At 40.1% G+C, this 27,092-nt stretch overlaps 1 protein-coding gene across 1 annotated transcript in view; it reads right to left on the reverse strand.

The window, feature by feature from the left end:
- Nucleotides 1-26,655, reverse strand: part of CHSY3 (chondroitin sulfate synthase 3) — a 197,547-nt gene extending 170,892 nt beyond the window's left edge. The window contains exons 1-2 of the mRNA XM_032206403.1: nt 25,965-26,655; nt 24,318-24,601 (exon numbers count right to left, since the gene is read on the reverse strand). Of these exons, the coding sequence (XP_032062294.1) occupies nt 24,318-24,601; nt 25,965-26,655 (975 nt within the window). The remainder of the gene's footprint in view (nt 1-24,317; nt 24,602-25,964) is intronic.
- Between the last annotated feature and the right edge of the window lie 437 nt (nt 26,656-27,092).

A 27,092-nucleotide genomic window follows, 5' to 3' on the forward strand; every position in this document is an offset into this window, starting at 1 on the left:
CTTGTTAAAAGGAAGCCCTCAGTGACTGGGTCACTAGATGCTACAACTTAGTGTTTCAAACCAGCACTTGACAAGTGAACAAGATACAGGTGAGCATTCTAAAAGTGAGAAGATAAACAGCATCATCAGCACACCACAAAGACTCTACCATGATTTTATTTTATTTTTTTACAGTGAAACATTACTCCATTAGACTAGGAAAGAAATAGAAAAAAAGAAAAAAAAGAAAAGAAAAGAAAAGAAAACAACAGTAATGGCAAGTCACTGTAAAACATACCTTCGTTTCATGAATTTAACTTTAAAGTCGCGTAAAGTACTTTCATTCATGGTTCATTGATTATTTTTTTTTATTATTATTATTTTGTACAGCTCTATTCATTCTGTGTTGATCTGGGTGGTCTAACACCATTGCTCTTAAAAATAAATAAATAACATATCTGGAGAGCTCTAAAGAAACTCCCAATTTGTTTAAAGTTACTTAGGGAGATTGTTTTTCTTTCTAAACTACAATGAACTAAACCCTTCATTCATGTTTCATTTATATTAGGTATAAACCCTTAGTAAATGGGATCATTTAAAGAACAACAGACAGTGCATTAGATTCTTCTGCCATGTCTTCTGTCATGTTTTAACTATTCAAACTTTAACTTCACTCAGAATATCCCATCACCATTACCATTATGTTTTAAACTGATTGCCATTTGAAGTTATTAGCATGTAGTCTTTCTTCCAGTGTATGATTTCTTCACCTACTTAACAAGAAACCCAGCTGGATCTCCTTTGCTGGAAACAAAGTCATTCAGTCACAGAAAGCCTTCCTTTGTTACCAAATCTAACAACATTTGTTTAGGAGTCCTCTTCAGGGCCTTGATGCAAAGCTACACATTTCACCCTAGATTTGACACCTTTCTTTTTTATCCCTTCCTAGAAGACATTTTTTCTTTACTGTCTGCTTGTCTCTTTCATGCTCTCACTTTGTTATGTTATGTTCCTCTGACACTGCAGAAGATAGTGATACTCTTGTTGCACAAAGTCCTCCTTTTTGTCTTCTCAAGAATTCCAAGAAAACTTTTCAAATGAGCATCTGCCCAAGCATCCTTATTCTGCCCGCTGACAGTATCTTACAGTCTTGCCTTCTGTCTTGTCTTCAGCTCTGACGAAGAAGATCACACACACTCCCACAGGGTGCTCTCAACCCCTCCAGCAATTTACTACTGCAGGGCTTTCATATCACCCAATAACCCAACGGGTCAGGGTCTTCTCTCCTGGATGCCTGGGAAATGACATAATTCCTTGTATCTTAACTATTATCATTTCTTTTACTTTCAGCAACATTCCTCACATCTTAACTACGATGATTTTTTTTTTCAACACCACAGAACTAGCAGTAAATACAAATGCAAAGACAGTTCATGGTGTGAAAAACAGAATTCCTGTACAAGCCCCTAAATCATCCAAATGACAGTGTCTATCAGTTTAATGGGTATTTCTACACCTACAAATATGGTAAAATACATTATATAACTGTATATTGTATAGATCTTAGCAGAAAAGTTTATTTTAAATATTCTTTTTCTCCAAAAGTTTATTTATGCATGCATACTTGTGTGTGCGTATATAAGTATACAACATATTAACTTGTATGATCTTCATTCAAAGGTAATGAATTCTTTGTGCCTTGACTGTGGATCTCCTCTTAAAACATCTTTCCTTCAAAATAAAGGTTTAATGTATTTTTTTTCTACAATTGCCTTCAGGGGCACTTGACAATACTATTACATAAAATCTGCAGCCAGGGTGAACCTAATGGCATGCACTAGTCATTCAAAATCCAAACAACCTGTTTGGCTTTGCAAGTCACTTACTTTTAAATTGCTCACCCAGCACACAAATGAAAGAAGTTACATACATGCAGGTGATTTGAACACTTAAACATTTTGTAATTACTTGGATGGAAGTCCATGGAGTTCAGCTCCTTTACAGGCCAAAAATTCATCTAGCTAAAAAAAAATGAAAATTAATGAGCTGTCTAATAACACATGGCAATACTGTAAAATTTTGCAGAGATTTATGTAGGCTGACTATACAATGACAAAAGTTAGACAAAGGCTGTCACATAGGTTAACATGGGATTTCTTTGGGTCATTACTGTGGGAATAGAAATGTTTTTGCAGAGTTACATTGTTTAGAGGAAAGGAATATGGTATAGAGATACGCTTCCAGTGATAAGAAAGCTTAGCAGGCATCCTTGTAAAATGCAGACAACCAGACTCGTTAGGACAATTAGGTGAAAATCACGGTGTTAAGTCAAGTCAGATAAGTGAAGAAACATTACCACTTCAAGCAGTAAAAACTTCAAGCTTCAAAAAACTTCAAGCTTCAAAAAACTTCAAGCAGTCAAAAGAAATTTGAAATTTAACAGGCTGGCAACTGAAGGCCATGCATTGTTTGTGAAGCATCAGATAGATTGTGAACCTGGATTACCCACTCAGTGGGGAAACAGGGGAAGGTCCTGTCATCAAAAGGTATATAAACTGTGTTTTGGAACTAGTAGGGGCACTCTCCTGCTTGTGGAGCGCCCGCCATTGCAATCGTGAATAATTTACTACTTCACTGAGACCCTTGTCTGAGTCTAAGTTACTGGCTACAGCGTGTTTCTCACAATTTGGGGGCTCGTCCAAGATCCAGTCACCTGCTGGGGAGCCCCAACGCCGCAGCAACAGGAAGGCATGCCCCGCTGATTTCAGTGGTCCTGTGCATCGACGGTGGTGGTTCTGCGGAGAGCTGACAGAGGGCCCGAGACTGATGACAGAGGCAGGATCCGTGAAGTAGTGGGGAAAGAAGAAGGTAGGCACTCCGGGTTTTAAGAATTGATCCGGTCACTCTGTGCACAGACCAAAGTAAGAAATATTAAGTATTGCCTTGGGGGTCGGGTGAGACTGTGCAATGTGTGATTGAGACGTACTTTTGTGAGTGTGGAGTTTTACTGATCCGTGGTTCCGTAGCTCTGCAAGGGGCACGGCTGGAGACGGACGAAGCATGAGATAAGGGAAGAGTCTCAGGAAATTTGGTGTACAGTAAGCCCTTGCACGGTGAAGTGCTTGGCAGTACACCAGCGAGTCTGGTAAACTCATAGGTGAGTTACCCTTAAAAAGGGTTACTGAAGGTGTTAAAAGTGTGGTATGTAGTGTCTGACAGAGCTGTTCCAAGTTGAATGAGCAGGGAAAGAGGATGTAGGCATTATCTAAGTAACAGTCTAGAAGTTTTGGTATATTTGCTGTAGTGTTTGGTCAGTTGCCCAAGTATCGAGAAAGGCGGGGGTGGGGGGAGACAGCCTGCTCCACCAGGGGCCTCTCCACAGGCTGCAGGGGGGCTTCGGCTCTGGCACCTGGAGCGCCTCCTCCCCCTCCTGCACTGACCTTGGTGTCTGCGGGAAGGTTTCTCATTCCTCGCTCTCCCAGCTGCTGTTGAGCAGCAGGTTTATGTTTGTTTGGTTGTTTTCATGGATGTGCTCTCACAGAGGCACGGACTGTGTTGCTCATGGCTTGGCTCTGGGCAGCGGTGGGCCCCTTTGGGGCTGGATGAGATTTTTTTAAGGAATCAGGAGCCATGAAGTCTGAAGGAAAATAGATACTCCCTGATGGGAGAGAAATGCTGAATAAAGCACCAATGAGGCAAATATTAATTGTTTTACATCAAGAGTCAGTGGGAGGTGCAAGCAATGTGTGATGTTGTGCTAAGAAAGTGTGTCTGTGTAGGAATATACACTTTAGTAAAGCAAATATGCAGAGGATATACCATATATCAAAAGGTAAATAAAAAGGTCATCCGTAACCCACCTAGATGGGGACGGGAGCCAGGGATCCTACTTTTTCAAAGTATACAGGTAGACTTTACTGAATTACTTGTTTGTCCTAAGTGACCACGTGACTGTCTGGGTGTAAGCTTTACTGCAAGGGTTAAAGCAGGCCTTAGAGACTGAGTGGGATTTTCACATCCCCTGGCACCCCTCCTCTTTTAGGAAGATGGAGTGAATGAACCAGACATTAAAGAAGCAATTAACTAATTTAGTGTTAGGAACCCAACTTCCTTAGGTAAAATGCTTATTCCTATAGGTTCAAACAGCACCAAGAAAGGATATAAGAATTTCACCATATGAGATGCTGGTCAGATTGCCCTATCTGGGCAGAAGGGATGAGATACCACAATTCAAAACAAGAGAGTTTTCTTAAGGGTAAGAGGGGCTGTCCTCTTCTTTGTCATCTCTCAGCACCCATGGGCTGTTGGCTCAAACCCCACCTTTGGAATTCCCCATTCACCACCATCACCCAGGAAATTGGGTCCTGATTCAGACCTGGAAAGAATCAACTCCGGCCTGAATGGGAAGGACAATTACTGACCACTGAAACAGCCGTAAGAACTGCAGAAAAAGGTTGGACTCACTATACTCGAGTGAAGGCATCCGTTGACCCTAGTACCTGGGAAGCTGTTCCTACAGAAGACTTGTTGGAAGTTGAAATCAAAGAGAAAAATCTCATAGTGGACTCTGAGCAGGATAAAAGCTTACAACTGTAAACTAACCTTTTATTTTCACAGGTAACTAATGAGTGTGGCTTGCGAGTGAGAGAAAGGACTGGCCTATAGCAAATCGAAGTGCTCCCAAGGGGTTTTTGTTCTAGTAGTACATATGTCTTATTCCTTGTATTGATAATTATTTGGAAAACTAAAGTTTAAAAATAATGACAGGGAAAATTCAACTGTTAATTTTGTTTCTAAGTAATTGTAGGCCTTAGAGAAGGCCTTGGTCAATTAACAACTTGGAAAAGGCATGACCAGATAACAGTAATACGGGATACCCCATCAAAATATGGGTCACTGTGACAGAGGGTTATGTACCACAATCCGTCATGTTTGATGCTTGTGAGGTGTTATCTTGCAGAGATTTAAATGCCCAGCGACAATTGAGCAGAGAGAACAAATAACTGGGAGAGACCCAACAGCCAGATTGAGAACAGCTGTATGGAAACAATCCTCTATTGCCATCAGCGAAAGGGAGAAACTCAAGGAGAAAACAGGAGAGAAAACAGGAGGCCCTCTTTGCAATATGGCAGTTCAAACATTTGAGATTGAAACAGGGTACGGGGATGTGAAAGCCTGGATAGAATGGGTCATATATACTGTCTAGAGTCTCAACCATAGATATTGCTATGCTTGTGCCTCAGGATGATTAATTGCCCAGATAGTGCCCTTCCCATAGGGGTAGACCAAGGATTCCCAGGAGATGTGACGTATGATTGCATTGTACCAAGAAAAAACTGCCTGGGGAAATGAGGCCTGTAAGTCTCTCTTTGCTGTTCACTATCAGGGTTTCCCCTGCATTCTCTACAGCTACAGGTAACCATACAGCTTGCCTCTCACGGCAGAGTGTGAGTGCTACCCAGCATCTGGGAGAATTTGCCTTGTGCTACCTAGGACTTAATGGGAAACTGCTCAAGACCTGAGATCCCCAGGGCAGATCTCTGGTGGTACTGTGGAGGGAAGATTGTACGGTCCACCCTATCATCTAACTGGGGAGGCACTTTTGCACTTTTTCAATTAGCTATACCCTTCACCCTGGTATTTGAAAGAGAAACATCACAAATACCCAGAAGAAGAAAAAGAAACTCAGGAATATCATTTGATGATAGATACATAGATTCTACTGGGGTGCCTAGAGGAGTTCCCGATGAACAGAAACCAAGGAATCAAATTGCTGCAGGGTTTGAGTCACTGTTCTGGTGGGTAACAATCAATAAGAATATGGATTGGACTAATTATACTTATCAGCAGAGATTCATAAATTATACAAGGGATGCGATAAGACAAATCGCTGAACAACTAGATGCCACCAGCAAAATGTCTTGGGAAACCAGAACAGCATTAGATATGATGCCCGCGGAGAAAAGGAGGTGTGTGTGTGATACTGAGCAACCACTGTTGCACTTTTATACCCAACAATACTGCCCCAGATGGCACAGTAACTAGAGCAGTGCAAGGGCTTACCACCCTTGACAGTGAATTGGCAGAAAAATTTTGTATCACTTCTGAAGACATTTTCTCAAAATTTCTCTACCACAAGTGCTCTGCTCTTCAGCATCGTCTGAAGGCATTCACTAAGCATGGATTCAGGAAACCAAGAACTGTGTAAGTTATTATTATTATTAGGATCATTTCTTTCAAACACCCAAGATCTTCCATAAGTCTCCCATCCAGATGATCTTGAGAAGTAACCACATTTAACTGATAAAAGCTGAAAGATTTGGAACACAGAACACGGCTGCCAGCATTCAAGAAGAAATTCTAAGAAAACATAAATTACCATGCTGAAAGCATTTATATTGTTGGGTGATTTTATTATCTAGAGAACATTAGGGTAATTAATGCATATGAAATTATTAAACATTAAAAATGCTTTCTAAAAGCTGTTCCTTCCTTCAGTTTAGACAAAACCTTCAGATAAGTGCCCCATGATGATCACATTATTCAGGTTTTGAAAAGTCATGACTACAAATGCTACTTATGAATGTTTAATAGCTGAAGAACTTTTGATAATGAACAGAAATAAAGGGTGTGTTCAAACTATGTGACCTTATGAATTCAGGAACAATGTATACAATTTTGGGCATCAGAAAAATTGTACCGAAATTAAAGATAAGAAGATAATAAAGACAGAGGTGCACAGGTGTACAGGACTCTCTAACAAAATTGACTTTATCGTCAGACATGCTTGGTGTCAAAGCAACACTTACACCAATGGCATGTAGCTGCTCAGCACACAGAAGTGTTATCCATGGTTTCCAATGCTTCTCTCTGGAAGAGGGAGCAACAACACTTAAGTATTATGAAAATGTGCATATTGATCAAAAGAAAAAAAACACTGGGGGGCTTGCAGGAGAGTTCAAGTGAAAATTTGATGAAGAGAATGAAGAGAATGTAGCTGGAGAGTGTCTGCGCATGTATTTCTTGACTTAGCAAGTAGAAAGAAAAAAGTTGAGCTGCTTTTCTGGGACTCCAGGAAAAAAAAAAAAGTTCAAAAATGACTAGAAAGTTTGTATTTGCTCCTCAATAACCTCCTATTGATGTTTCATGCACTGAAAATGACATCTCTCCTTCCCAGGTATTTTCAAACCACTGAATGAAAGCCTTAACACCTCACAACCTACCGTTCATAAATGTTTGACTTGCACATCTACTTCATTAACTAACACAATTATTTTCTTTTCATAGACAGACTGTAGTTTTTTCAACAGTTTTGCTCCCACAGTAACATGGGGCTATACTTTATGGATGTGTAGGTTTTCCTATCACTTCAATAGAAGAAACAAGAACCACAGTATACATTTTGCATGGGTGGAGCAGGAGCCCTGTGCAAGGAGGTGACTTCATGTCAGAAAATCAGTCACAACATTCAGTAGGTGGCATGATCTGCATGTAAAACTGAAGAAACTTCCCAAGATAGAGGCTAAAAGTGATCACTTTTCTTTAGTCTGAGGGTGGTGAGGCACTGAAATGGGTTGCCCAGAGAAGTTGTGGATGCCCCATCCTTGGAAGTGTTTAAGGCCAGGCTGCCTTTGGGCAACCTGGTTTGGTTGAAGGGTTTGAACTAGGTAATCTTCAAGGTCCCTTCCAATCCAAACCATTCTAAGACTCTATGATTAGAGGAAAGTATGGAGACTGCATATGGACCACACAGGAGGAAATGCACCACAGAAGACAACATTTTTGTGCTACTCCAAAGCAAAACACAAAAAAGCCACTGCTGCCAATCACAAACTCACAGGCTGTACCTGGCCCACAAGCCAAAGATTTCCTACTGCAGCTACAGGAAAAATATATAACAGGATGGGAATTTTGATCAGAGCAAAGTGAGCAGGTGGGCTGCTCAGCTCAGACCACTTGTAGTGGATAGCAGCTTTAACACCTATACATGCTATGGAGACCCAGAGCTTCCCTTGAGTCTTGACTATTCTCACCACTCTAATACCAAAAGTGCACCACCAATAAAAATTCTCATACCTAAAGATTGCATGTAACAGAGATCACAGCAAAAAAGACACCAGAGCCAGTTTTAGGTCTACAACTAAAATTGATTTATTTACTTAGGAAAAGGTTCTGCAGAAATTAGTATTTTTATTCCAAGAAAGCTCACAGAGCTAGCAGAAGACCACTTGTATGCTACACAGACTGCATTATTTGCTGCTTCGTATTAATTGCAGATGACACCAAGTTAGGTGCGTGTGTCGATCTGCTTGAGGGTAGGAAAGCTCTGCAGGAGGATCTGGATAGGCTGCACCGATGGGCTGAGGTCAACTGCATGAAGTTCAACAAGGCCAAGTGCCGGGTCCTGCACCTGGGGCGCAAGAACCCCAAGCAGAGCTACAGACTGGGATAGGAGTGGTTGGAGAGCTGCCAGGCAGAGAAGGACCTGGGAGTGATGGTGGATAGTCAGCTGAATATGAGGCAGCAGTGTGCTCAGGTGGCCAAGAAGGCCAACGGCATCCTGGCTTGTATCAGGAACGGTGTGACCAGCAGGGCTAGGGAGGTGATCGTCCCCCTGTACTCAGCTCTGGTGAGGCCGCACCTCGAGTACTGTGTTCAGTTTTGGGCCCCTCGCTACAAGAAGGACATGGAGGTGCTTGAGCGGGTGCAGAGAAGGGCGACAAAGCTGGTGAGGGGCCTGGAGAACAAGTCCTACGAGGAGCGGCTGAGGGAGCTGGGCTTGTTCAGCCTGGAGAAGAGGAGGCTCAGGGGCGACCTTATCGCTCTCTATAGGTACCTCAAGGGAGGCTGTAGCGAGGTGGGGGTTGGTCTGTTCTCCCACGTGCCTGGTGACAGGATGAGGGGGAATGGGCTTAAGTTGAGCCAGGGGAGTTTTAGGTTAGATGTTAGGAAGAACTTCTTCACTGAAAGGGTTGTGAGGCATTGGAACAGGCTGCCCAGGGAAGTGGTGGAGTCACCATCCCTGGAGGTCTTCAAAAGACGTTTAGATGTAGAGCTTAGGGAAATGGTTTAGTGGAGGGCTGTTAGCGTTAGGTCAGAGGTTGGACTCGATGACCTTGAGGTCTCTTCCAACCTAGAAAATTCTGTAATTAAAGGACTGATGCCAACCTCAAGATGAAGGCATGATCTGAGCTGCTTAAGAAATATAAGTACACATTAGATTTAACACACATATATTTACTAATTGCTGAAGCTGAAAAGCTCAGAAGAAGCAATGCTGGAAATAACTTTGTATAAATAAATTAACTTCACATTTTTAGGAATTAATTTTAAAAATATAAACACAACGGTAAATTTAAATAACTACAACAAAACTATGACTGGACTTTTTCCTGAGGTGAAATCTGATACAAGCTTCTGAATGACTCTACTTTTTCCTTAAGCATTCTTAAGATCATGTAGCATCATCTGCAAAATGGTGTATACCTCACGCTTCAAAAAAATCCACGCTAAAGATGAAGGCTAAACTGTTTCACATACTTATACAATAGTATTTTTATTGAATACATATTTAAATGAATTTAACTACACTAATTTGAACGTTTGTTGCTAAACTTGAATGAGAACAATCATATTTTTGAAACAACTCATACACTGTCAGTTGAAAAATAGTCTGTACAATTACAAAAACAAATAAGTTTGACTTTATTAAGTGTTTTAAAAAGAAAAAAAAATAAAAATAAAATAAAATAAAGGATTTTGGTGTACTGGCCTCAGTACTGGATCAGAGATTACTTGAATATAATTATGGGTTGGGCAGGACCTTAAAGATCATCTAACTCCAACCCCCCTGCCATAGGCAGGGAAGTCACCCACCATATCAGGTTGGCCAAGGCCCCATCCAGCCTGGCTTTTAACACCTATATATATATAGGTGTTGAACATATATATATATATATATATAAATGTTGTTGTCTCGGATTAAGGATTCATTATCTTTGGAAATCACTTTAATCTCATGATAGTTACAGAATGACATGTTGGCACATCTCTTCAGAATACACAGTCAACCTAATTGTGTAAAGGAAACGCGCACTCAACGTAGACAGAAAGCACTAAGTGCCATTATAAAAGCTAAAGCTGAAAACTTGCAGAATATACCCATTCAGCACCTGAACTTTTCATTTTGCAATTTACTTCATCCACCCTGTCTGAATGATGTTGAAACATCTTTCCTAAATGATGAATCTTCAAGAGGTGATTTCCACCATACATATACTATTTTCTTGAAATCCCTTAATCTTGAAAACACCACATTTATGGCGTTCTTCTTTTCATAAGAACATATTTGTAAAAACACAGCCAAAAGTCTCTTTTAAAAGAACTTCATTTACTTCATTTTCAAGAAATTAACTCAAGCTTCCACATTAAAAAGTACTGTCTTGCTCTCCTAGGATAGTTATAGTATCTGTCTATAAATATATGCACACACATATATATTTACATACACACATGCACAAATTGGGAACTACTGCATGTTTATCTTCCACAGATACACAGTTTTAGATTCAAGTAACTGACTTTAAAAATCAAGTCCAGCATTCAAAGACAATCGTTCCAGATCCTTTGGAGATCTAGAGTAAGTGATGTGTTAACTTGCAGGATTTTCTGCAACAAACAACATCTAAAAGGAAAATGGCAAATAACAGAGGATAAAGACCAAAAGGCAACTTTCCTGTAAGATGTACTGAACAGCTTCCTTTAGCTACATTGAAAGCACTTAACAATTCACATCATGTGTGATTAAACTCTTTGCAAGATGAAATCTTTCTTACTTTCTAATCATTTCTCTCCCAGGAGGTACAAGTAGACTTGGAACAACTGTGAGCATTTTCCATGTGGAATGTGATCACACAATGCAGCACAACCCCCCTTCTATTGCCACAGTGACTGCCCTGCCGTTGCCTGGTTAAGCTAACCAACCACACTCACTTTATATGGGAAAATGGAATTTTTATCTGATACAGAATCAAGTTTAGGAAAGCACAGTTTTCCACTCACAACAAGATTAAACATATGATATTATTATACCAATAAATAATACAATTAAAAAAAAAAAAAAGCATTTAAAAAAAGCATTATAATACTGGTTAATTTTAACTTAAGTAAAATACTATTCTAGTCAGAAGCTAAACAGTTGAAAATGGCTGAAGATGACACTGACCTAGTGGTACCAACCAAATGCAGGATGACAATGAATGTACAGTGTGATGAAGCCTTATAAATGATAAATATAAATCTGAGCTGCAGGACTGAAGCTGTTTCCAGTAAAAGAAATATTGTGTGTCATTGTAAAAGTTGGTGACTTCTCATATACAGTACTGTCTATACATAATCCTGATCACAAATTTAGGAAAAAAAAAGTGACTGAGGCAGACGAAAAGAAGGGTTACTGGGAGAAGAAGAGGAACAAAAAGCATAGATTTGTGCCTAGCCAAATAAAAAGTCTGTAGTATTTATCAGTATGAAGGGATAAGTACAAGGCAAGAAGCAAGAGCTTTCTAAGTTAAATAAATAAATAAATAAATAAAGATATCAGTACAAGAACATATGGAAGCATATTTTTCATAAAGAAGTTAAAAGTGAAAGTAAAGTAGGCACTTATTAAAGCAGTAAGATTTTTATAACAGTATTTCAGTGGCATAGCATAGGTAAAAAGGAAAACCCTACTATTTTAGATGGAGTACAATATGTTTATAAAGAGGAATGCTGGGAAGTGATACTTGTACTAGATGAAGAATGGAAAGTATTCCCAGGAGAGTCCTCTCTACAAGTCAAGAGAAAGAACATGTCTCTAGGTGTAAAAGCTACAAAGCAATTCAACCCAAGAGCCATAAAGTAAATCCTGCATCAGCAAATCTGAGAGCTGAAAAGGCTATCTCATTTTGAAAATATGATGGAAAATTTTTGCGCTTTAATAGAGAATATATATTAAAAATAAATAAATAAATAAATAAATAAATAAATAAATGCGAACATTACTCGTTAAACGAGTGCTTTAGCTATAAACAAGGCACAAGCACTAAAATAAGACAAATCCCTCAGTACTGTACTTTAAGCACTGACACAGCAGAATTTTAAAGGTTGGATTTTATTCATCAAAGTCAGTAAAACCTTTTTGGTAAACCTTTTGTTTTAATTTATCTAAGACAGAGAAGGAGGAAAAATCCCTATAATTTAAATGGAAAGGAAAAAAGAAATAGGAGTTATGGTTAAAAATGGTTGATTTTTGATGGTACTTTTTTTTTTTTTTTTTTCCCTGAAATACTATTTAAGAGTCATTTCTGTGTTAGTTTTGTTTCACTAGAATAAAAGCTTTAGTTATAATAGAGTTAACTTTAGAAGAAGAAAAAGAAAAGCTACAAAAACATTTACAAAGGAAAACTTATAAACATGTAGTCAGATCAAATGCTCCAATACACACATTTTACGGCAATCAACATCAGAATACATCTCATCAGAAACACATCTAGAACACAGTCCTAGATAATAGTAACTAGTCACTAACACCAATGTAAGTTGAACACCCAAATGAAAAATTTGGCTTCTTTCATCAGGTAGCCAAGTTGTCCTTCAGCAACCATTAGCTCTTATACAATTAGGAAGAATAAAAAGAAACACTAAATTCTCTTAAATATTTCCTCAGAGTGTGTGAGTCAGTGGAAGTATCAACCAGTTAAATATGATAGTATTTCTGTTTTCACATCTGTACTGATGAATAGATGCCAACAAAGCTCTACTGAAACTCACCTTATAATGTATTTACCTCCAGAGAACAAAGTGTAATAATTATACTATAAAAAATATAGAATTTTTCTTGAAACCATTTAAAAGAATAACAGAGCAATGACATGATTCTGTCCTCATACGAGTCATTAAATCTTCTCTTAACATATAACTAAAATCCCTAATCTAGTAAGCATTTCAGTTACCTACCTGCATGACCATGATGGATGTGATAAGGAAGAAAATAGTTATTTAGTTTGTATAGGGTAGTATCTAGTCTGCAGACTATTTTGACCAAGCTGACTAATGTAATTATGGCTAAACATAAAGATTGAATAAAAATAAGAAAGAAAAGTGCAAATCCATTTCTTTCCCACCTCCCTCCCAAGCATCATCTTTTGTTTTCTTTCAAGTTTTAAAGACCACAAACTGTATCTACACTGAAGATAAGATGAAAATTAAACCTGGTGAATTATCAAGTATTTTGTTTCCATTGTTCTCTCTATGGACTTAATGCAGGACCTCCAGACAAATCTTTCAAAGGAAAACTGTAAGTCTCAAAATGATGTTTAGCAATGGAAAATAAACAGTGAAGTTATTTTATTAAAATTTTGAGTTTAATACTAAACTAAACATTCAAATTTTCAATGTCATAGTTATTTTAAACTGTCCTAAAGGGAAGCTCCTGCCCTTCTGGAGTTACCTGCAGAAATATTGCTGGGTATCTTTAAATGCTAAGGTTAAGTAACACAATGTTCAGAAATATGAAATATATATATATGATTTAAAAAAAAATAATCTACTAAAATAGCATAGAATATAATATCTAAGAACATTCTTAGATATTTAACATGGTTGTTCTGAGGGCCTCAATTAGATTTTCCCCTTCGGAACTAATGAACTTTTATCAGCATTTTATCAAAGCATCCACAGCTAATGGAAATCCTATTCAGATCAATATGGGAGCATAAGAGCTTTCACATTCCTCAATGAACTAGCAAACACATTCATGTTATGGAAAAACAGAATGTTCAGTAGAAACGGAACAACTCCATTTTGGATTCCATTACTAGAATTTCTCACATGGGTGAGGTTCCTATACTCCCAGGTGTTATCTGTATATAACAATTGCTTATTTAAGCAATTTAAGCAACTTATTTAAGTAACTCCATTAATAATAAGAAGCTTCCAGAAACAGCTGGTAACAAAGTAAATGACATAAAACTGATGGTCTATTTGAGTACGCAGTGCTCAAGGTGGAGCAAAAAGACAAACAGCAATAAATTGTGGTGTTTTAAAAAATACACACATACAAACTTACACACACAACACACAGAAATCATCATCATGAGATCCTATATTAAGCCAAAAACTCATGAGAGAAGTCTTATGAGGATGCAACTCCCAGTCATGAGGCGCTGATTCACAGAAGCCATTTTCTAACATGCCAAACTCCACGAATGCATGTCAGTCTGTTATTCCAGCCTACTTTCTTTGAAGGTGTCCCTCTCCTGCTTCTCCATCACATGCAACTAAAATAATCACTACTGCTGTAAACATTCTTTTACTGATGAGTTAGGAAGCTTGGGTTGGAACTGCTGATGACTGACTCTAGATAAATATCCAGCCCCCTTCAGCTCCACGGGGATGGTACGTCTCTGGGATCAGTCTCCCGTGGCAGATTGCATACGTGCCAACAGTACAGCATGGACAGGAATTAAGAAGAAAATCTGTAGCTAGGCTTATTACACTAAAAACTAAGGCTAAGAGACTTGGAAGACAAACAAATACTAACTTCTCATGGCCAGTATGCAAGCAGGAATGCCCAATGACTAGTTTCAGAGAAGAATTCTTTCTCAAAGGTACAAACAACAACCAATTTTTGCAGAGAAGTACAAGACATTCTGCAGCTCTAAGCAAACTTCAAAGCATCAATGTGCCACAAAAGAAATGTACATACACTTACACGGCCCTCTTGGATATAGTAAAAATACAGTTACCAAAATTACTATAGCAAAATAATAAGAAAAAACACTTTTATGTGTGTTTTACAGTATTTTGCATTTTTGTCCTTTCATTCCAGGCAACTACCTTCAATAGGTGCAACTATTTTCCCCCTAGCACAGGAAGAAAAATATCTGCAATTATAGAAATGTCAAGTACAAGAAAAGAGGAATCCAAAATACTGATACCTGACTTCATTTGTTATAGCAGGATAGACTTATACCTAACAAATTATTTTTAAAAAGCAATTAAAAACTCTTAGACCATTTAATAAAACTGTTTCATTTGCCAAGTTAGGAACTTTTCCTAACCATTTTGTCATCAGCTACTTTCAATCCTAGCTAAATCCCGTGGCTACTGGAACTATGATTCACATACTTTAGCAAATTTTGCCCAAAGCTGATATAAAGTTACAGAAAAACTCACTGTGCTTTATCATAATCAAAAATAGGAAGCTGTACACTTCTAGTAGGATAAGAACTGGTCTGTAAGATAGTCCCCTTTGGTGATGAAAAGTTATTTGATAGTTGGTGCACTGCAGTCTGTAGCTGGAAAAAAAAATCTTTCAAGGGAAATGAAAAGACGAAAAGCTAAGTTTAATTGAAGCTGGAAGCAAAAATACATATATATAAAGGACAGAAAGGCACTGATGTAACTATGAAGAGAAATGAAGAACAAACTGAAAGCTAAATTCCTAAGCTTTACAGAAGCATAACTGCAGTAAATGTGTAGAAACACGGCTTAAAAGCTCTGAAGAAGCTTAACTTACATCCCTAGGGAGTATGGCTATCAACAAGGCACAAGTTTTAATGTGTATTCACATATAAATGTGTATTTCTGCTCAAACAGATTTACAATGTACAGCTCATGTAGTAGTTAAGGCCATGCATACTTCCTCTGCATTGCAGCCTTGTATACCTTATTTCTTTAGTACATCTGCTTTCATCCTAGGAGTAGGAAATAAAGGAGCTCGTTTACACATGCCATACCCAGAAAGGGCTCCATGAACGTACTCCTATCTAACAACAGCAAATTAGTCATCCTTCAGATGTTAACTTGCTCTTGACTAGATGTTAAAAAATTTTAAAAAATAAAATAACGGCTTGGTACACAAATGCAATTTAATGCAATCTTGAAAATATGAAATCAGAGCTTTAAGTGTACACAAAAAAAAAGGCACAAAATGATAATCCACTTTGAAAAATATTAAAATGAATGCTGCAAGTTTCTGAATCATATTTCACCCTAATCTGAAAATTTAAGAAAAAAGTCTGTTCTGTTTTGTAAGTCAGTAAGTGTTTAGTCATCAATATTCTTCTAACTGCTTAGTTAAACTAGCATAATCCAGAAGAGACTTATTTTAGACTTTTCCTGATTCTATTTATTTAATTATTCATTTTTAACATACAAAAGGGTTAATTTACCAAAGATAAACTCCAAGCAATGTGGAAAATGACTGTGGAAAATGTGATTCCAAAGCACTCAGTTAAAATAAATGAAAAGGTAACCTTCACTTTCATAGGTTTGTTTCAAGACTAAATTATACATAAAACAGCACTCACAAAGTCCATGTCAGTTACCAGGCCTCTTATCCTCCTCCAGAATTTTCTGAAATTATACCTCTAGTTTAAGATGTTCTTTGTTTCCTAAATAATAGGTATGTTTTAAAAGAATTCCCAAAAGAAGGACAAAAATCTCTTCTAAGTGTCACTTTTCTAAGTGACCTAGAAAGTCAAGAACACTCAGGTGGAACTATACATTTATTTGTTGTCCAGTTTCAAATATGTCCTAAAGAGTAGGACTAACCCTGTGGACTAACCCTGAGCTTAAAACATTAGCCAGTACTGCACAGATGGAATAAACTCTTCAAAGCTCAGCAGTTCTTGCTACACTCTAAATTGATACTTGCATTTTAAAAATATTTCATGTTTCATAAAGAAATAAAATACATAAATTAAAACAAACATATTAGAGCATCATATAAGAAAATGACTTAAAATACACCTTCTCATAAAAACAAACAAACAAACTGAAAATAGGTGGAAAACCAGGCTGGTAATGATAACCACAGAATGAATAAACACATAAAATGGTCCAGCTACACTTTATGCCTATTTGTCTACTTGTAGAGAACTCCCAAGAAACATACAAAAATAGAAAAGTGTCTTACAAGCTTATTCTAAAAAAAGACCCTATTTTTATGTCTATCCTATTTTTATGTCTAATGAAATACCGCAGTGACTATAAGTATGTTTAATTAGTGCTTATTTCAAATACTTCTTTATGGAAACATTAGGGGATTTTGTTTCTTTGTTTGTCTAGCTCTTCTATTTTACAACTTCCAGTTTCTCTCTTTGTGAGAATTTTCTCATCAGCATCTTAGTATCCTGAGTTTATCAAAGGATGTAAAGTTGGAACCAACTCATCAGCTCTGGGAGAAGGGAGAGAGCAGGAGCAGAGAGACTCTTACTATCATAGCCTGTAAAGACGGGCTTTGCTCACACTCTTTGCTCAATTCCATGCTCTTTGCCTGATAAGTCTGCAACATACTACTCATCTCCAAAAAGGCTCAAGTAATATAGTCAAACAAAAAACTCTGTCAAAGTATGACTAATAAACTTGATCAAACCTGTACGTGTGGAAGGGAAGTTTATACTTCAGAACACCAAGGAAATAACAAGACTTTGAAAACAAAATTCTAGAACTACCTTTAGGAAATGCTGATTTCCACATGTTTTGGTTTCTTTGATTTTAAGGTAAAAGGCAGAAAATAATTTCAGGGTAAAACTTAAACATGTCAGGGTTTCCCAGTGCTTTGTTTCATGGATTCACTTACAGCGCTGAATATACTCTTGACCCTAAACCAGGCAAGTTCTTCACCTGCAAGCATATTTTTAAATATCAAGCTTACTCCTTGCATAATGTGACAGGCACTGTCAAAAAGGTTGATGTGATGGTTTCAAATGAGATGACTGTCAAAATAGTTGTGTCACAATTGCACTGTCTCTATTTTTAAACACACTAAAAGCTAGCCTTCTGCACTAGACTCTTATGAAGATACCACTCCAGATATGAAGATACCAATTGCACAGAAGTTTTGAGAACACATTTCCAATAAAACTAGAACAAACATGATAAAAAGTTGAACATATTTAGGTTTAAACTTCTGTGTAGGGTGAGAGATGATTCACAATACCCACATACACAAATAGAGACAATTTGTAATCATTTTGGAACTTTTCCTCTTTTTTTTTCATCGTGTTTGTCTGTGAGATGTTTTGGTAATTCAAAAAGGGTCTTATTCTTTACGAGGAAAACCTTTAATATGTACAAATACTCAAAACAGACTAGAAAGCTGTCAGCTAGCCAACATAGTCCTGCATATAAATACCTGCTGGCATCTTAGAGGAAACCATGTTACAAGGAATGCTCCCACAGACTTTTCACATCATGGACATTAAACCACACAAAGAAGCCAGCTAGGACTTTGAAAACTTAGCACTGGCAGTCAGAACTACACAGGTATCAACTCAAATAAAACATGTTGAACAGTATTTCCTATCGGGGCACAGCCGAAAACACAAGGCATCCAATTGGCAAACAATCCAGAAACCTATGAACAGCAAACTCTTCACCAGGCTGAGAAGAAGCCCCCTCAGCACTTGGCTCTGTAGCTCACATGCCCTCCACCACTGAAGAAGCCACAGCTGTGGCCTTGTGTGTGCCAACACACCCTTCTTTGTTGGCTGTGGGTAACACCATCTGAATCCTTCACAGCAGAGATACTAGGATCTCCAATTCTTGCAGTCCTACTGAGTGAGCCACATGGGTAAACACTGAAGACTTCCAATAAATTTAAGTACAAGGCACAACTGGTTTCACATCCTGAACCATCCAACTGCCAGCCAAGATGACCTTGCAAGATGACGTGGGGCAATAGAGGAATGACCCAATGTCAGCACTATGATTAGTATTGCATGTGTATGCAATAGCATACACATTTAACGACTTTTATATTATTTGGTATCATGTACACACAGAAACATTGTACATATGGAACGGTATGGATATGGATAATGATATGGAATGGTATGGAAATATAACTCATTTTTCCAACCTGTTGAGAATTATATTACAGTTATCATGTTTGATAACTACCATTACCGTTGCTGTAATGAGGTAGCTTTTAATAACAAGTAGTTAAGAGAGCAGATACACAATTCTGTACCAGTAATTGGCCATTTATGCAAATAGTTGAGGCCTCTGTGATCATCCTATTCCTCTTCTCATGCCCTCAGAGATGCTGCTACAATCTTAATGATTCACTATTTCATGAATTGTTATTCAAGGGTTACTGATAGCTCATTCTACACTTTTTTTTTTTTAACACAATCATTGCATTTATATTACTATTAAATGTAGCTGCCCAAAACCAATGTTTAAGTATGGGTGCTGCTGTTTTAAGATCAAGCATGCCAGTACCCAAGTGACCAAACACCATCTTATCTTCACCAAAGGCAAATACACGTCTAATGCCTATGTTTGGTGTAGTGTTCAACTCAAAGTTTAGCTGTGAGGTAAAGTACTTTCAGAGGAAGCAGAAGATGGCTTGTAAGGGTTCCAGAACCCCAGAAGACAGTCACAGTGCCAGTCGCACTGTAAAGGGAACCTTTCTGAGCAAGCAATTTGATCTGAATAGACATTTTCACAGGAAAATTGCTGTAAATACTGTGAATCAACAACAAATAGGATATTAAATAGCTGTTTTATTTAAAAAAAAAAAAAGTCAAACTACTGAGACTATTCTTTCTATGGTTTTCATAGAACTTTGTAGAACGAAAAAGACTACAGGAAAATGCAAACAGCCATTAATGTGGACTGCCTGTATGTACAGTCAAAGTAAAACTTTTTTTTCAAATATCAAAGCATGCATTACCAAAAGATTTAAAGGATAAGGGACATTTTGTATGAATGCGTATTTTCTCCTGTAGAAATGGGAAAAAGACTACAAAAAGAAAAGCCTTACAAAATTAGCATTACACTGTGTCCCATCTATGTTGATGAATGGTCTTTAAATGTGTTTGTGTTGAATTTGTTATTTTTCAGTTTCTGAAGAAATCCTTCTGTTTTGCTGATAGCCAGTATTTATACACTGACAATGTTTGATTTCTGCTAGAATTGTTACAGTCACCTAATTTATGACTTGTATTTTAGTTTGCCCTTTTGAGAAGTACACTATTTAATCTTTTATACATTTAAGTTACAAATTACAAAACCATCTTCTGAAACCAGAAACGTCATATAAATAAAAAGGAAGGTGGGAGGAAAAAGCAGCCAGCCTTTTTTTTTTTTTCCCAAATAACCAAGAGTCAAGGCCCTCCTAAAAGGCACAGCAAGAAACACGATCTCAGTTTTTTAACTTTATTTTTATTTTCTAATGAATAAAACAAGTATGAGTCAGTAACACCAAGCTAGCCGCTTCATTTACAGAAAAGCATTTCTAGGCTTCAAAATTAGTGGAGGAAAGAGGCTCGCTTGAAAAATGGACTCTGAGAACACAGAAGGCCCTCTTTAATCTCTATTATTATTGATTTGGGGAAGCAAAAGTTGTTAACACATGAAAAAACAGCACAGAGACTTTTCAGGGAGGCATTTTACACCCTATTATATTACACCCTATTCGCTAAAGGTGTAATAAACCTTGCATCACCAAAACTGTAGAATCAGTTAAGAAACACATCAGAACAAAGACCAATTTTGTGCAGAAAGCAGGAGGGAAATGACCTGTGCACGGCACAAAGCCCCCACCAGGCTGTTGGCCACTGCTCTGCAGCTAGGCTACAGCTGAGCTTTTGCTCTTGGCCAGCTGCATATAAACAGCTACTAAGGCAGCAACCTGTTGCTGTCCTCCCTGGTCACTCCCTGGCACCACCACCCCTTTGTTCCTCCATCAGGCAGAGGTTTGGGCAGATCACCCCCAGCCCAGACCACCACAGGCCCATATAGCAGAGTGGCACAGAGCAGGACGGCCTCTGTGGGCAGCCGTCATCCCTCAGGCTGTGCCACACTGACTGAGGGCATCTGCTCAATCGTAGCCACAGGGCAGACTTGGGCCTCCTGCTCCACACAAGTGCCTGAGAAACCCTGTTATTAAATTAATTTCCAAGCAATCTGATGACTACTTTAAATTGGAGGAGCCCTATCAGGAGAGAGAGCAAGACAGATCACCTCAGCCATACGATGTGGCACATGGGAAACCATGCTTCAGCCCTGGCTTCCAGCTGAGCACAGTGAGGATTAAGCTCTAGAAAATTACTCTCAGAGCAAGAGTGAATCACTGTGGGTTTGTACACCTCTTCTTTTCCTGTTCATTCTGATGGAAAAAAAAAATCTTAAACCAAAACCAAAACAAAACAAAAACAAAGTTGTAGCCCTCTCCTTGCCAGCCAGTATAAGCATATAAACTAGTATACACGTAAAACCAAACACACCATACTTGCTGTATCTCCACAGTAAAAGCAGAACAAAGCCTGAGAGGCAGCCAGGCTAACCTATACCACCACAGCCACCTGTCAAAGATCAAGCGCCTCAGGTTTTCTCAGGAGTTCTTCAATTTCTTTTATCCTCACCAAAAAAGAAAAAAAAAAAAAAAAAAGATTTTCAGTTTCTTGAGAAAGAAATCTAGTAACTGATGCCACACAGATTTAATTTTTCTACAGTTTTTCTATTTCTGTGAATCTGAATGGAACTGTTTCCAGTTTATATCAGTCCTCATGCAAGACCCAAAACCTTCCTTGATGTCAGAAAAAGTGATGGTCAGAAAAATCTTGCAGTTGAGCAGGTCTCAGTTTAATACTTCAAAACAACAAGAGGACTTCAAGATAAATTTGGAACTGATTATGCAGAATGCCCAAGCCACAGTCTTTGGTTTTGCACATACACCTATAAAAATAATTCCCCTTCTAACACCGAAATAGTGTGGCTGATCTTATGCAGTGATGGAAAAGAACAAAGAGAGAGTTTTAATAACCTAGGGAAAAAGTAAACCCCCGTCACAGTCTAATTTAACAACTTGCAGTTCTACAATCAGTTCGGGTACCATATTAGACCACACTAAGTAACCAGCTTCACAACACAAGGGGATGAAACTATGCCCAAGCATGAACTAAAGCTGAGGACTTTTGGTTTATTAGAATATCCAGAGCTTTTCTGAAACCATAATATTAAATTTGCAGCTCTGCATCATAGCAAAAATAAAATTTGTTCCAAAAGACTCTTGCAAAATGTATGCCTAAAATAATTTGATATTTCAAGTTTTTTAGATATAAAGTGTAGATATTTTAGAACAGCAATCTTAAGCAAATCAGTAAAGTGGCCTGCTATACTTTTGGTCTGTTCCATATCATTTCTAAATTGATACAGACGGGAAGCACCCATTTTTCATGCCTCAAAATAGCTAGGTTTGGGCTGCTCTCTCTCTCCAGCATACCCTACTTCACTCAGATTTAATACTAGGATAGCACTCTAAGCAGCTTTGTCTTAATCATCTGCATCTTCTGGAGGATCTGTTGCATAGGCAACAAGGTTAGAGATTCTTCTAACAGACAGAAATACTAGCCAGAAATGAGAAGCTGCTATTAAAACGTCCAAAACCTTTGTTTACTTTTCTTTTACCATTCTTCATTATATAGACATAGGGTCCTCAGGAGCAACTGACAGTCAAGACTGGTGTCACTCCAGACCCCATAAAAACACATGGTCCTGTTCCATTAAGTTTGAACTTTCAGGCTCCAATCTTACCACGAAAAGCTGAGGTTCTGGGGAGTCTTATAACTCAAGTCTCCAAAAGAGAAAAAAGCAGACTTTTTTTTTGCTCCAGCTATCACACTTCGTCTCTATCTCACTTACACTCAATTTCCAGAACAAACGTTTCCTAATGTTCAACTTCAAAATAAATTACAACCATGGTGATAATGTTACCTTTTTTGTTCTCTTCCCCAAAATTCCTCCCAAGAAAACAAAACAGGAAAAATAAACACAACAAAAAACTTCCAAAATACTCCTGTCATGCAGAATCATATTTCTGCTACTGATACAGATCAGCAGGCATCGAATGCCTGTAAGGATTTTTAAATGACCTTTTACAGACAAAGCACAAACATATCTGAATGTAAGATTAAGCTACCAGTGTAGCACACTGTTTAAAAGTCTGATTAAGAACTGCTAGCCCAACATCGATTCCCATCTGCACAATTAATACCTTCCCAGCTCTAATAGTGCCACTGGTGTATTTTTTCTACGTTCTAATTTACAATAGTTGTTGAAGTAGTCTCTAGAAATACCCCTATATAGTGGAATAAGGGATAAGATTTCCACACCCAAAAACTGAACCAAGTACTAACTATTCAAGATTTATTGTTCATTCACTATTCATGCACTGCAGCCTACCAAACCCATTTTTAAATGGCCACCTTTTCCCAGGCCTCTCAGAAAAAAAAAAAAAAAAACACTAATGCACAAAACCAATTATTTTTCCTGTCTTTTTGTCTTTAATAGCACATAACCTCTTTCAGTGGCCCATTTAAATGATTTTCCTGCTTAATGAGGTAATGCCACAAGGGCAAGCATACATTAATATTAAAGAGCCAGTCAAAATAACCAAAACTGTATTCATCGTATTAGTTATCACCCTTCACCCTTTCTGTCAGTTGCACACAGTCTATTTTTATCTACAAAGATACTCTTGCTATTAACCACAATATTTTCAGTGAAATAACCCTGAATTTCAGTTATGGCATTGCAAACAAACTTTTCTGGAACTGCAACACATCTTTATTACTTCAGAAAATGCTGCTACTGAATGAAGTCATTTGTTCTAAACCAACTTCAGCATAGTAAGATTTGTTATACTGTGTGTGTCTGTAATAAATTTAAACACTGTCCCTACACTAAGTAAAATACTGTTGAAAGTATATCATAGACACGGGCAGTGTAACAAACTTTGTATCTGTACAAGAGAAAAAATAGCTCTATTTCTGCTTTTGCCTGTAAGGAACTCTATTCTGAATAATTAAGAAAATACAGGCAATTCCTCTTCAAATACCACAACATATTTTACAAACCTGTGGTGCAGAAGAAAAAGATATGCCACATGCTTATACAGAAATAATTTTTAAATGGCTCCAACCTTTACAGCATACATCTAATATGGCAGCATCCTGCCAAGGATTATATATAGAAACCCTAAAGGTAGTAATGCTTTAGCAACTTATAGCATAGCAATACTTACAACATGGCTGCTCACAGACACAAGCTACAGTAACTGTCACCAAATGAAAATTGAAAAATACGAGTAGAAATAAATATGCTTGCAACAACATGCTGTGAATGTTCTCCTATCTTTTTTTCCTTGCAGTCTACAGTTTACATGCTGATGCATGCATTAAAGCATAATTTTGGTGGGAAGAGACGGCAGATAGAGCTACTTACGTTGCAAGATGCAAAACCCTGTAAACAAACACCACCTTGCAACAAATACTGTTACTTACCTCATATGACCAAACACACTGTGTTCCTCCAAACCTTCGGACACACCTTCCCACCTCCACGTCCTCGTGAGTGGTGTACATCTCCCTAAGGCATTCACCTATGTGTGGCACCATCCTCCTGAGGACCTCCCGGCTGAAGATCATTCCTGGCCCTCCCATGCAGAAATTCTCTCCAGGCTCAAGCCCCAGTTTTCCGAGTTCTTCAATATTGCCCAGACCAGTCTGTCCCAAGTACAGAGGTTTACTGCTGTTCAATGAGCGAAGAAACTCCTCCAATTTTTCACCTGAGAAAGATAAAAGATTACTGTTATTTCTCTGTCTATACTGCCAGCCATCTGTTTTCCTCTATCTCAAACTTTTTTTTTTTTTTTTTAAATGCACTTCAGACTATCACAGGAAACAACTTCCAATCCAGTATTACACACCTACTTGAAAATATCCTTGAACAAGATTACATTTCTCAGACTTATATGAGAATATGATCAAAACCTTGTCCTGTTCAACCAACACTGATGGAAAACTGTCCCCTGCTTGTTTAAAACTCCCTAAAGCGCGACAATTTGTCAATATAGTTCTAGGTTGAGGAGGACAGTGAGGGGAAGAGTCAGGTTCATTTAATGTGATTGTTTTTTGTAAAGACAAGAACAAACCTAAATTAAGTAGCATAGAGTTGATACAGAATAATTTCCTGTACTTCCTCTAGGATCCTGGTGAAAATCAGGCACTTTCCAAACTGTGTCTTGTGCTACATTGTTTACACACACTTCCTTTACAAAACTTACCTATTTTTGCAAGAAACTGTGATTTAATATTTACTTGAAATTCAGAGTTGATGGACAGGTTTACTTTGGATCCAATTAAAGAGAGGTTTTCTACAACTTGGAAACGAGCCCCAAAAAAACGGTGACACCTTTTACTTCTTCAACCAAACACATGTACATGTGTGTGTGTAGTTCACAGATGAATGACTGCTGACGAACAAGCAGTCTATTAAATGATTCAGACAAACCAAGTGACAAATAGGCAAGTGTGCTGTTACCTCAAGTTAACTTTCAACAGTTTGTATGATGCCTCTAACCTAGGTTTATGCTTATAGCCTTTTTTTTTCTTTAACCTAAGAACAGTACATTTCACAAGTAACAGCGATTTTACTCTTATTACCAGAAAACAACCTTTTTTCTTGCAGCAGCAAACACACACCAAAAGGAAGCAGGTTTCAGAACATCCTTCCTAGCGCTGCTACAGAACCCTGACGGCGTCAGGGCCGACACTCCGCCGCCGCGAAGCACACCCCCAGCTTTACAAGTCGCCTTTCAGGGGCTGCGACGGCTCAGCTACGGTGCCAGCGAGCCAACCGAGAGAACTTTTACGAGTGCTGATTTCCGCAGGGGACCAAACCGGAGCCTTCGGGACGAGCCCGGCTCCCGGCGGCGCCGCCCCGCCCGAGGGGACGGGACGGGACGGGACGGGAGAGGAGGGGACCCACGGCGGAGCATCCCCGAGGATCCCACGCCCGGAGCACCCGTATCCCACGCCCACGGGGGACCGCGCACCGCCTCCCCGGGGGTCCCCCGCCTTCCTCCCTCCTTCCCTCCCTCCTTCATTCCCTCCCCCTGTCCCTCCGGCCGTCGGGGCGCCCGCGGTCACCTTTGATGTAGACGTCGTCGTCCGCCCGCATGAACCACTCGTACTTGTCCAGGTAGTGGTCGTGCATGTACTTGATCATCATGAAGGACTTCTTCTGCGGCGGGTACGAGTCGTCCACGCCGGGCAGGGCGACGACGGGCAGCGGGGGCAGCCCGGGGGGCGCGGCGGAGCCCTGGCTGGAGAAGAACTCCACGCGACCCGGCACCGAGGGCGCCCACGTCCTCTGGGCCGCCACCGCCCGGCTGCCCAGGTACTTCTGGGCCGTCATCACCCCCACGTAGAGGAAGTTGCGGGGCTTGGCGCAGCCCCCCGCGCCCCCCCAGTCCCCGCTGCCGTTGTGGCTGCCGCCGGGCCGGCCGCTCCGCTTCTCGCCGCCTTCCTCCTCCTCCTCCGGCTCCCCTTCCCCGCCGCCGGCAGGGCTGGACACCGTGCCCTCCTCCGCCCAGGGGCTGCTCCTCACGCCCGTGCCGCCCAGCACCGCCGCAGCCGCCTGCTGCCCGCCCGCCGCCGCGGCGCCCCCGGCCGCCCCCGGCCCCGCCGAGCGCCCGTAGTAGGAGCAGAGGCTGGCGCCGCGCCTCTTCTTCTCGCTCATCTCGGCCACCCGGGGGGCGATGAGCCAGGAGGCGGCGGTGAAGCCCAGCACCAGCCCCAGCACCACGCTCAGCCAGGGTCTCCGGGACCGCGCTGCCATGGCGCGGCCGGGGCGGCGTCCCCCCGCCGCGTCCCGACGGAGGCGACCCCCGGCCCGGGCCGGCGGCTCCCGGCGCTGCTCCCTTGCCCCGCCGCGGCGGCCCGGGCGGCCGCGCTGCTGCCGAGGCAAACTTCTCCGGGCGGGCGGGCGGAGCACTAGCGGCGGCCCCTCGGCTCCGCTGGCACCTTGTCACCGCCGCGGCTGGTCCCTCCCCGCCCCTCCCACCGCTCTGCCTCCTCCACACGGCGGCGGCGGCGGCGGCGGCCCCGGCCCCCGCTGCTCGCCGCTCCGCCGCCTTCCTCCGCGGCTTCCGAGCGCCTCACCCCGGAGGGCGCCGACGACGACGGCGGCGGTCCCCGCGCCGCGCCGGGGAAGTCGCAGCCGCCGCCGCCGCTCCGGAAGGAAGCGATTTTTTTTTTCGGTCGCCGCTGGCGGCT

The sequence above is a fragment of the Aythya fuligula genome, chromosome Z (genome assembly GCF_009819795.1).
Source record: "Aythya fuligula isolate bAytFul2 chromosome Z, bAytFul2.pri, whole genome shotgun sequence".
Lineage (NCBI taxonomy): Eukaryota > Metazoa > Chordata > Aves > Anseriformes > Anatidae > Aythya > Aythya fuligula.